This window comes from Henckelia pumila, chromosome 2, assembly GCF_033568475.1.
Source record: "Henckelia pumila isolate YLH828 chromosome 2, ASM3356847v2, whole genome shotgun sequence".
In the NCBI taxonomy this organism is placed as follows: Eukaryota; Viridiplantae; Streptophyta; class Magnoliopsida; order Lamiales; family Gesneriaceae; genus Henckelia; species Henckelia pumila.
The window spans coordinates 97,501,878-97,514,501 of NC_133121.1; the positions used below are offsets into that span (position 1 = coordinate 97,501,878).

The window sequence follows — 12,624 nt, forward strand, 5'->3', positions numbered from 1 at the left end:
ATAATTAGTATCTTCTTTATATCATTTCCACTTGTAGTCTTGTTTAAATTTTACCTGAAGAGGTTTTTTGATTTCTGCAAGTTTCTTAATGTAATTTCCAGAATAAGTTAATAATCCTAAAAATCTTCTTAATTGATCTTTATCCTTGATTTCACTAGAAAAATCGTGAATTTTCTTAAGTATATGCTGTTGTAAACAATGTTTTTCATCTTCTATTTGTAATCCTAAATAATTTATTTTTGTTTTAAACAATTGTGCTTTCTTTTCAGAAAGTATAATTCCATCTTTATGACAAATATCAAATTCTGTCATGAGGTCTTTATAATGTTAATCTAGTGTTTTTGAATAAATTAATATGTCATCTATATAAACACAACAAAAATCTATATATGATTTAAAAGATTAATCCATATATTTTTGAAAGATACCTGGTGCTTGTTTAAGTCCGAAAGGTAATACAGTCCATTGATACTGCCCTTTTGGACAACTGAATGCTGTAAGTAATTGTGTTTGTGGTTCTAGTTGAATTTGCTAGAATCCTGATTTACAATCTAAACTGGAAAAATATTTCATTTCTCCTATATAAGTTAGTAAATCATTCTTATTTGGGATATAATATCCATCCATAATTGTTGCTTTATTCATTTTTCGATAATCAATTACCATTCTTTTCTTATCAGTATCTTTCTTACTGACATAAAAGGCTGGTGAAGAGTGTGGACAATTAATAGGGATGATTATCTTAAGTTTTAATAATTCTTGAACTTCTTTTTCAAATATTTTTACATCATCCATGTTATATCTTCTTGGTGCTTCACGGATTGTGATATTAGGGTCTTTGAGTTTTATTGAAGCAATGAATTGTTTTCGTTTCTTAATTTTGTCATGAGGATTTTCAGAACAAATATCATGAAATTTCCTCATGATTTTTTTTCAGGATTAATCGTTAAAATATTTTCTATTTTTAGTTCTATTGGATTTATATTTCGTTTATGGAAATTCTTTGTAAATCCTTCATTTCCTACGCGAAATGTTGTTCGTATTTTGGGAATGTAAATCATTGATGATCATTTGTTTAAATTTATGTGATCTTCAAATTGTGTAAAAGAAAAATATTCTCTTAAAAAGATATTTCCTATTATAATGTACATTCCTGATTCTATTTGATATATAATGGGTATTACAAATTTTGTTTCTTTTATTTCTATTTTTAATTTTTCTGCTACTGTATTAAGCATGATTATTGATCCATCTCCTATTCGAACTTTTAATCATTTGTCGTATTTCTTCCAATAATGAGTTGGGAGTATGTGTTTACTTGCTAGACACATACTTGCTCCTGTATCAACATAAGCATGTATATGATATGGTTTATGTTCTTTGATTTTAATTTTAATTTTTATATAAATACTATTTGGATTTGTTTTGTTTTTAGTATCCATTCTCTCACCTTTTTTTTTTTTAGTGATTTATTAAGATTTTTAATAGATAAGGGTAGAATTGGTATTTTTAAACAAAATTTTCTCTCTCCAGGGAGTAGAAAATAAGTTTTAATGGGTTATGTATTAAAATGTAAGATGAAAATAGGTTTGTGTATGAATTTATAAATTACCCTTAATTTATTATACGTACGAGGTTAATTCCGAACATTTTTTAATTGTAAAGTTTCAAATCTTAATGATTAATACAGAACGAACATTCAAGTGAAAGTTGAAATTATTCATTTTTAGGCTTAATATTTTTATGCTAAATTTGAAATGTCTGAAAACAATTATCCAAACCAAAAATTTAGGTTTAGTTTTTTTAGGATTTCATTAACTATTTAATAAAATCGATAAATCTGGTTTTGTTCAGGTTTTTTTTTAAAAAAAATCGAAAACTCTCTCTATATTATCTTATAAATTTGCTTATAATTAAATAATATGCGCACAATGCTCTTATTTGAGGAATTACTAACTAAAATTTTTGTTACTTTAATAAAAATTTATAAATTAAATTAACCCTAAGGATCGGATGATCACAAATCTACTTATCATGAACCTAATATATTAAGGCTCACTTGTGAGTAGTTATTTCATTGTATATATGTACATTTTTTAAACGACAAATTTTTACATTTAAATTTTAAACCATTCACATTAAACATGCATATTTATATAAATTCAAAATAACTAATTAGATCAGTCGAGTCACGACAAAATCCACTTTCAATTAAAAGTTATAATTCCTATTTGATCACGTTATCAGAATAAACATTAATCGTTATGCAATGAATACCGAAAATATAAACGATAAAATTTTATTTTTCAAAACAAGTATAAACGACAAAATTTACATTTGATCAACCTGATTAATAATATGTATTGAAAATAAAAAACGACAAATTTTTTAACAACATGCATGACTTTTTCCTTCTTTTTTTTATAAAAAAAATCAAGGAATTACTTATCTGATGAATCTATTGCCAATTACAATAATTAATAAAACATTCATGAAACTGCAAAAATTTAAAATAGAAAGAAAAAGAAGTAAATATAAAAAAAGAAAACAAAAAAAAAATTGAGAATGTTATATTTCCAAATCATGGTCAAACGGATATTATTTAGTTAAATAAATCCATATTTAACTTCAGATACATGGATGAGATAATTAAGTTTAAATTTGTTGGGAACTTCATTAAAATTATACGAATAATTTCGTGCGTAAAACTTTTAATTTTAATTTCTTTGGGCCGATGGACGAGTCATGTAAATAACCCAGCTACGGATTACGATATTATTGAGCCACGTCCGGTTGAATTCGTAAGGCCCGTTTCATAATATCAACTTGCTCAAAGTAAGAAACTCCAGTTTCGTTATCTTATTGAGCAAGTGGCAAAAAGAGTGCAAGGCTGGGAAAATAAAACTTATTCTGTAGGAGGCAAGGAGACACTTATTAAATATGTGTTGCAATATGTTATGTCGTGCTTCAAGATTCCTATCTCGGTGTGTACATCAATAGAAAGAGAATGTGCGAATCTCTGGTCAGGTTTAGAAGCTGGAAGAAAGAAAATGCATTGGAAATCTTGGAGTGAACTTAGTAAGCCTAAAAGCAGGGGTGGAATGGGCTTTAGAAATCTGGTATTTTTCAATAAAGCACTCCTTGCAAAGCAAATATGGAGAATTGTAGATGCACCATCTTCCTTGGTGGCCCGAGTTCTTAAGGCACGCTATTTTAAACACCAGAATATCATGTCATCTAAAATTGTGAGCAATCCATCTTATATATAGAGATCTTTGTTATGGAGCCGAGAACTTGTGGATAAAGGGATTCGTTGGCGTGTTGGCAAGGGCGACAAGGTGAAAACATTCCAAGATAGATGGATTTCTGAGCTACGATCTCCTATTCTTAATTCAAGGGGGCTAGAAAATTTGAATATTGTTAGCTCACTTATGGTTGAAGGGACTTGGAACAAACCTCTGGTTCAAGCCTCGTTTGACCAATTTACAGCGCAAAAAATTCTAGCCACCCCACTGTCTACTTCAAATCAGGAAGATTCGAGATTTTGGACTTTTGATCCTAAGACCTTTATTCTATTCGTGAAAGATATAGAGTAGATACTGGTTTCTTTGACTCTCACAGCCACTGCTCTACATTTGATACTTAAAACTGGTGGAAATTCATCTGGAGCTTATCTATTCCTCCTAAAATTCGTATCTTTTGGTGGATAGTACTGCATAATATTCTACCCACTTCTTGTAATATTCTGGCCCATCACGTCCTTGTAATAGAAGTTTGCCTTTATGTGCTTCGAATAGTGATTCAACTGTGCATGCGTTATTTTGGTGCCCCGGAGTCAAATGTTGTTGGAAAAAAATGGTATATTGGACATTCCTTAAGAAGGCTAAAAATCTGGAAGCTCAAGATATCCTTCTTTACATGAAAGAGACAATTGATCGTAAGTCGTTTGAATTATTTTCTATGAGGTGTTGGGCCGTTTGGAATGAGAGAAATAAATTTGTTCATAACAAGGAGGTTAAGCTGAACTCCATCTCTACATATTGGTGTGTATCACAACTTCAAGAATTTCAAATTGGTCGTGTTGGGCTTTGGCCCAACCACCCTTTTATATTCCCAGCCCACTACCCAAAGCCCATTGCCCAAACCTTATTATCCCCCTTCCTTAATCTGATTAGCCCTGCCTCCTTTAGTGTGCGCCTCCCTCTCTGCTTGAACGATCCATCTACCTGGGTTTCTGCCTCTGTGTGTGAAGGTTGTTGTGTGTGAGCATTTCTTCTTCATGCCTCTGTGTGAGCATCTGAGTGTGTGCGTGAAGAGTGAGGGCTACTGTGTGCGCCTCCTCTTCTTTGTGCGTGAGGCGAGGTGAGTGAAGAGGAAGCCGTGGGAGTGAGAGGATAGATGGGGCGAGAGAGTGAGGCGGCCGGGCTTAGTGTTGCTGCCCTCTCTCGCCTCGTTTCTGTGTGATGCTTCTTTGTGAGGCAGCTGCTGGGAGGGAGTTTGAGCGTGTAGTGGGGTTGAAGGCAGTAGGCGTGAGTTGGGTTGGGAGAGCCTTTGTGGCCTTCGCCGTGGATTGCCGGTGGATTGGAGAGTCGTAGCGTCTGAGCCCCGGAATCCCTTTATTGTTCCTCACGTTAACACCTTTGTTGTTGGTTTTGGTTTCTCTGTTGTGTATTTTTGCAGGTGAAACCCGTACGAGAACGGCGGCGGATCGATGGACGAATTCCCAACAGTAGTATCAGAGCAAGGTGGAGATCCGTCGTCGAAATCCAGGTGGAGAGCCGTCGCCGGAGCAGTTGCTGGAGCTCCTGGTCGCCGCCGTCGTGAGTGCTGCCGCCTGTCCGCCGCCGCCGCCGAGTGTCGCCGGAGCCGCTGGATGCCGATGTCGACGCCGTCGCTAGATGCTAGGTGCTGTCCAACGTGCTGTCGTCTCTGGTTTGTTGGAACTGAAACTCTTACGTAGAGTTTCGCTCTGGTAAATTGGCTGAAACCGTTTTTTATCGCTTTAGTAGCGTAACCACTGGCCGCGGATTTATGTGTTGAGATTATGTGTTGGTAGAATCCTAGGAGTGTGCATGTATTGCTGGTAGAAGCCTAGGATTTGTGCATGTGTTGCTGGCCTAGGATTTATGTGCATTTGTTGCTGGTAGAATCCTAGGATTTATTTTTGTGTGATTGGTTACTGTCGTGTTTCCATGTTTTCGCGTTTCTTTGTGATTCGCCCGTGTCTTTGTGACCATGTGCATGTTTTCTGTGTGAAAATGTGTTAGCTTTGTGCTTGTATCTCTTTGTGAGACCTGCTATGTGCATTTTTCTGTGTGAAATTTGCTAGCATGTTTTTTCTATTTTTCTGTGTGAAAAATAGTTATGTCTGATATTTTTTCAGAACTTGATTGGGCTTCAATCGAGGTGGAGCGTTTACTTGGTTAGAGTCTTGTTTCTGAAAATGTTTAAAAAATTTTTAAACTTTGATTTTTGACAGATTTGTTCTGTTTTTCGTTGTAGTGTTGTAGCTTACTTTGTGTTTGTTGCATATTGGTTTAAAAGACTAACTTTGTGTTGTCTGTGTGGGGCGATGATGATGGCTAGGTGACTCTCGAACTAGTGAACCGATGTTGGGCCAAAAGGTGGAGATTGTTGGGCTTTGGCCCAACCACCCTTTTATATTCCCAGCCCACTACCCAAAGCCCACTACCCAAACCTTATTATCTCCCTTCCCTAATCTGATTAATCCCGCCTCCTTTAGTGTGCGCCTCCCTCTCTGCTTGAGCGATCCATCTACCTGGGTTTCTGCCTCTGTGTGTGAAGGTTGTTGTGTGTGAGCGTTCCTTCTTCATGCCTCTGTGTGAGGCTGCCGAACGAAGTAAAAGCTTCCATCTGAGTGTGTGCATGAAGAGTGAGGGCTGCTGTGTGCGCCTCCTCTTCTCTGTGCGTGAGGCGGGGTGAGTGAAGAATAAACCATGGGAGTGAGAGGATAGATAGGGCGAGAGAGTGAGGTGGCCGGGCTTAGTGTTGCTGCCCTCTCTCGCCTCGTTTCTGTGTGATGCTTCTTTGTGAGGCAGCTGCTAAGAGGGAGTTTGAGCGTGTAGTGGGGTTGAAGGCAGTAGGCGTGAGTTGGGTTGGGAGAGCCTTTGTGGCCTTCGCCGTGGATTGCCGTTGGATTGGAGAGTTGTAGCGTCTGAGCCCCGGAATCCCTTTATTGTTCCTCACGTTAACGCCTTTGTTGTTGGTTTTGGTTTCTCTGTTGTGTATTTTTGCAGGTGAAACCCGTACGAGAACGGCGGCGGATTGATGGACGAATTCCCAACAGTAGTATCAGAGCAAGGTGGAGATCCGTCGTCGAAATCCAGGTGGAGAGCCGTTGTCGGAGCAGTTGCTGGAGCTGCTGGTCGCCGCCGTCGTGAGTGCTGCCGCCTGTCCGCCGCCGCTGCAGAGTGTCGCCGGAGCCGCTGGATGCCGATGCCGATGTCGACGCCGTCGCTAGATGCTAGGTGCTGTCCAACGTGCTGTCGTCTCTGGTTTGTTGGAACTGAAACTCTTACGTAGAGTTTCGCTCTGGTAAATTGGCTGGAACCATTTTTTATCGCTTTAGTAGCGTAACCGCTGGCCGCGGATTTATGTGTTGAGATTATGTGTTGGTAGAATCCTAGGAGTGTGCATGTATTGCTGGTAGAAGCCTATGATTTGTGCATGTGTTGTTGGCCTAGGATTTATGTGCATTTGTTGCTGGTAGAATCCTAGGATTTATTTTTGTGTGATTGGTTACTGTCGTGTTTCCATGTTTTCGCGTTTCTTTGTGATTCGCCCGTGTCTTTGTGACCATGTGCATGTTTTCTGTGTGAAAATGTGTTAGCTTTGTGCTTGTATCTCTTTGTGAGACCTGCTATGTGCATTTTTCTGTGTGAAATTTGCTAGCATGTTTTTTCTATTTTTCTGTGTGAAAAATAGTTATGTCTGATATTTTTCAGAACTTGACTGGGCTTCAATCGAGGTGAAGCGTTTACTTGGTTAGAGTCTTGTTTCTGAAAATGTTTAAAAAAATTTTAAACTTTGATTTTTGACAGATTTGTTCTGTTTTTCGTTGTAGTGTTGTAGCTTACTTTGTGTTTGTTGCATATTGGTTTAAAAGACTAACTTTGTGTTGTCTGTGTGGGGCGATGATGATGGCTAGGTGACTCTCGAACTAGTGAACCGATGTTGGGCCAAAAGGTGAAGATTGTTGGGCTTTGGCCCAACCACCCTTTTATATTCCCAGCCCACTACCCAAACCTTATTATCTCCCTTCCCTAAGCCTCCTTTAGTGTGCGCCTCCCTCTCTGCTTGAGCGATCCATCTACCTGGGTTTCTGCCTCTGTGTGTGAAGGTTGTTGTGTGTGAGCGTTCCTTCTTCATGCCTCTGTGTGAGGCTGCCGAACGAAGTAAAAGCTTCCATCTGAGTGTGTGCGTGAAGAGTGAGGGCTGCTGTGTGCGCCTCCTCTTCTCTGTGCGTGAGGTGAGGTGAGTAAAGAATAAACCATGGGAGTGAGAGGATAGATGGGGCGAGAGAGTGAGGCGGCCGGGCTTAGTGTTGCTGCCCTCTCTCGCCTCGTTTCTGTGTGATGCTTCTTTGTGAGGCAGCTGCTGGGATGGAGTTTGAGCGTGTAGTGGGGTTGAAGGCAGTAGGCATGAGTTGGGTTGGGAGAGCCTTTGTGGCCTTCGCCGTGGATTGCCGGTGGATTGGAGAGTCGTAGCGTCTGAGTCCCGGAATCCCTTTATTGTTCCTCACGTTAACGCCTTTGTTGTTGGTTTTGGTTTCCCTGTTGTGTTGTGTATTTTTGCTGGTGAAACCCGTACGAGAACGGCGGCGGATCGATCGACGAATTCCCAACAGCTCGATCATTGTTCATCCATAAAACTTTCATGAATATTACTAAATCTTCGAGCAGATGGATTCCTCCTAAGTTGAATACCTTGAGATTGGATATGGATGTGGCTTGTAATGATAATTCTGGCCACTATGCAATAAGAAGAGTAGTACAAAATCATGAGGGGCAGCCTGTGATAGCTTTTGGAAAAAATATTGAAATGCCTCCCTCTGTTACATATGCTGAACTGGAAGCAATTCGAGAAGGAATTCGTCTGGTGAAAGCTAGAGGTTTATTGGTCCATCAAATCTCTTCTGATTCTCTACTACCAATGCAAGCAGCCACTTGCTCGGTAGAAAACCTTAGTTACAATGACGCAGCTTCAGATATTAGATCCTTTCTGGAATATAACCCTGATTCTAAGCTGACATATATTCTTTGCTCGGCCAATGTGGTAGCACATTCTATTGCTCATTTTAATTTTCCTTCCACTTCCACTTTGTTTTGTGATCTTGGAAATTTCCCTTGTTGGTTGGTAAAACACTAAAACTTGTATGAAATGATTTGTTTTATGATTAATAAAATCACAAGCTTTTACCCGTAAAAAAAAAGAAATTAATATTCACGAATTTCTAATTTATTAAACCCACTTCAAAATACCAGTACGTATTATTAGTCTGAAAATGTTAATTGTTATTTTTTCATAAATACTCAATAATATATATATATATATATATATATATATATATATATATATATATAGAGTTCTTTTATGGTGCTCAACTCATATGCCAAACTCCATGCCCACCATGTACAATATGTAAGTTGACCAACACAATTGATGAGTTGACTTATCACATATTATACATGGTGGGCATGAAGTTGGGCATATAGAGTTGAGCACCATAAAAGAACTCTATATATATATATATGTGTGTGTGTGTGTGTGTCTCTTTTTGGAAACCTCAAGGCAACCATAAGATGCTTTGTGAATATCATAGACGAATTTAATGCATTACGTTTTTTAAGACTCGAAAATTAACGTGTGTGAAAGGATGAATGATTTGGGTATTTGACATTATATTTTGTAAGATATTTATGTGAACATTTTGGGACGTCCATAAAATTAATTACTAACAACATACACCGAGAATATTGTGGAGATATATACCTCTACGTATGAGCATGGTGGTACCTAATTTGCTTTGCATTTAATGACATTCACAATTGTAAATGACACGATATTTGCTCTAAAAAAATTAGCACAAATATGTAGCAGTCCCTGCAAATATTAGGTGTATAAATCCATGCATGTAATAAACGGCACCCTGTAATTGTTGAGATGTCTCACGTTGTTGGCATAAAGTTTCCGAAAGTTCGATATATATTTGGACAATATTCATTCATAGAGTTTCCGAAAGTTCGATATATATCTGTGCAGGATTCCGGTCTATTGATCTTCAAACCGGAGAAGGCAGCGGCGGTGGGGAGGAGTTTGATGAATCCTTCTTGGAAAGGGAATCGCTTCGGGCTGCCGAGAGGAGGCCCGGTGCCACCAGAGAAGCCGTTTTTCTACCATTGGAGGACGACTCCGCGGTGGTGCTTCGGCTGGGTTCCAGAGGAGGGAAATTAGTCTTAGCCCTCCAGCCACGGAACCTGCGGGCGGCGGCGTCGTCGTATGCTCTGGCGGCCTCCTCTCCCGTCTCGAATGTCCCAAGCCAGACGCGACGCTTCGTCGTTGGATCTGTAATCTCCGCCCCATACCTCCCCGACGGCCGCTTTCTCACACCACGGTAGCGCATTTCATCTCCGGCATTGCTGGCTTTCTTCTCACCTCTCGGCGGCGCCATAGATCTTCGGGATACTGTGAAATGAAGCTCGGGGGAGGGGGGATATATAGAGGCAACAGAGGAGACACGTGACTCATAGATTTTGTTTGCCCACCTTTGCTTTGCTTTAATTTATTGTAAAATAAAATTATGCTTGTGGATGGGGGTTATATTATGTTTTATTTTCTTTTTTTTTTTTTAATTTTACTTTTACTTTTCTTTTTCTTTCTATTTTAAATTTTTTGCAGTTTCATGAATTTTTTTTATTAATTATTGTAATTGGGAATAGATTCATGATCAGATAGGTTCCTTGCTTTTATTTTTTGAAAAAAAAAAAAGAAGAAAAAATTCATGCATGTTGTTAAAAAATTTGTCGTTTTTATTTTCAATATATATTACTAATCAGGCTGATCAAACATTAATTTTGTCGTGTATACTTGATTTCAAAAATAAAATTTTGTCGTTTATGCTTTCGGTATTCATTGCATAACGATTAATGTTTATTCTGATTACGTGATCAAATAGGAATTATAACTTGTGAAAGTGGATTTTTGTCGCGACTCAACTGATCTATTTAGTTATTTTACATTTACATAAATATGTTTAATGTGAATGTAAAAATCGGTCGTTTAAAAAAATGTACATATATACAATGAAATAACTACTCACAAGTGAGCCCTAATATATTAGGTTAATGATAAGTAAATTTTGTGATCATCCGTAAGGTTAATTTAATTTATAAACTTTTATATTAAAGTAACAAAAATTTTAGTTAGTAATTCCACAAATAAGAGCATCGTGCGCTTATTATTTAATTATAAGAAAATTTATAAGATATAGAGAGTGCGAGATCTACAGTTTTCGAATTTTTTTTAAAAAAAAACTGAACAAATTAAACCAGATTATGGATTTTATTAAATAGTTAATGAAATCTTAAAAAAACTAAACCTAAATTCTTGGTTTGGATAATTGTTTTCAGAAATTTCAAATTTAGCATAAAAAATATTAACCATCAAAATGAATAATTTCAACTTTCACTTGAATGTTCTTTATGTGCTAATCATTAAGATTTGAAACTTTACAATGAAAAAGGTGTTCGTAACATCGTACGCAATAAATTAATCTATCCAAAAGAATATAATATTTATTTGTTGAGCAAAAAAAAAATTTAATACGAACACGTACGTAATATATATATATATATATATATATATATATATATATATATATATAATATATATATATATAATGTATTATATTTTCTAAAATATATTTTATTTTAATAATCAATAATATATTAATATATTTAACTTGATTCTAAAAAAATGGAAAAAATGCAATTTTGGTCATGTATGTTTGTCACTTTGCGATTTTGGTCCTCTATGTTTTCATATTTCAGTTTTAGTTTTGTATGTTTCGATTTTTGGCAATTTCGGTTCTTTTTCTTTGAAAATGATTACGTGAAACTATACACGTCAGCTCTACATCAGCACTGCAATGACGTCACATCAGCGTCACATCGAAAAAAGAACTAAACTTGCCAAAAAATAAAGATAGCGGACTAAAACAAAAACATGAATAAATAGAGGACCAAAATCGCAAAGTGACAAACCTACAGGATTAAAAAAATAATTTTCATAAAAAATATTTAACTTGACATACATGTATGAGATAATTAAGTTTAAATTTGTTGGGAACTTCATTAAAATTATAAGAATAATATCGTGCGCAAAAATTTTAATTTTAATTTCAAATACGAAATTTTCGGTGTTGAATAATTTTATATAAAAATATTTCTTATAATATTATGCGCGTTTAAATATTATAGTTAATAGAAATCATTTGTGCATATTACGTGCATTTAACCTCCAAAAAAAATTACTAGAAATATTGTTGTGCATATTATGTGCGTTTAACCTAAAAAAATTAATTATTAGAAATCCTTTGTGCATATTATGTGCGTTTAACATCCAAAAAATATTAAGTACTAGAAATCCTTTGTGCATATTTTGTGCGTTTTAATTAAACGCACAAAATATGCACAAAGGATTTCTTAACCTCAAAAAATATTAAGTACTAGAAATCCTTTGTGCATATAATGTCCGCTTTAATTTAACGCACATATATGTACAAAAGGATTTTTAGTGCACAAGATTAATTTTATTTTAAATAATTTATGTAATAGACGCTTAAACACACATGCATAACATGCACAATATTTTTCTTAATTAAATAATTTATGTAATAAAAGCACAAAATATTCACAATTTACGCACGTGCATGATATGCACAACAGGATTGTTAATGGTTTTAATTCAATAAAAAAAATATAAACATACACATATATGATTTTAAAAAATTAATATGTCAACAAGTCTAGATCCTTCGTCAACAAATTCACCTGTTTTATTTGTGTGAGTCTTGCAAAGCAGATCATATGTATTGAACTCTGTACCCAGCTCCGCACGCTATATAAAGACCAAATTTTTTTTTAAAAAATAAGAATATCGTATAATCACGTGTTTGTAGAAAATTAATAATACAAATTCATATCATCGAATGTATGTGATCTGCAAACGATCGTCAACGTACGCATCATGCGCCAGGCAGGCACTTCTGTTTCCAATATGTCGTTCTCCATGAATACACCGTCTTGTGATACTGGGTCGATATAGTCTTGCGATCCATGCTTTCTTCACTCTGGAGTCATAAGCAAGACCCCACTTGTAGGTCACCTGCATTTGAAAATGAAGGCTAATAAATTAGACATGAAAAATATTTTAAATTTTGTTATTTGTGTAATTAAATAATACACCTACCACAAACTGATCTAATCAGTACCACTGTCGTTGCGCCGGAGTAGCATGCTTCCAAGAACATTAATCCTCCTCACAAATTCTCAAAGTGATATGTGAAGTAATGAAAGCAGATATATTGTGACTTGTTGGCTACAA

At 36.1% G+C, this 12,624-nt stretch overlaps 2 protein-coding genes across 2 annotated transcripts; one reads left to right on the forward strand and one right to left on the reverse strand.

Moving 5' to 3' along the window:
• Positions 1 to 2,957: 2,957 nt before the first annotated feature.
• On the forward strand, positions 2,958 to 4,684 carry LOC140877983 (uncharacterized mitochondrial protein AtMg00310-like). Its single transcript, XM_073281588.1, has 4 exons — positions 2,958 to 3,203; positions 3,270 to 3,338; positions 4,253 to 4,362; positions 4,681 to 4,684. Exons 1-4 carry the CDS (start codon positions 2,958 to 2,960, stop codon positions 4,682 to 4,684), a joined length of 429 nt encoding a protein of 142 aa, XP_073137689.1.
• Positions 4,685 to 9,301: 4,617 nt separating this feature from the next.
• LOC140877984 (ethylene-responsive transcription factor 8-like) lies at positions 9,302 to 9,691 on the reverse strand. Its single transcript, XM_073281589.1, has one exon. The coding sequence runs from the start codon at positions 9,689 to 9,691 to the stop codon at positions 9,302 to 9,304; it is 390 nt and encodes a 129-aa protein (XP_073137690.1).
• Positions 9,692 to 12,624: the final 2,933 nt, after the last annotated feature.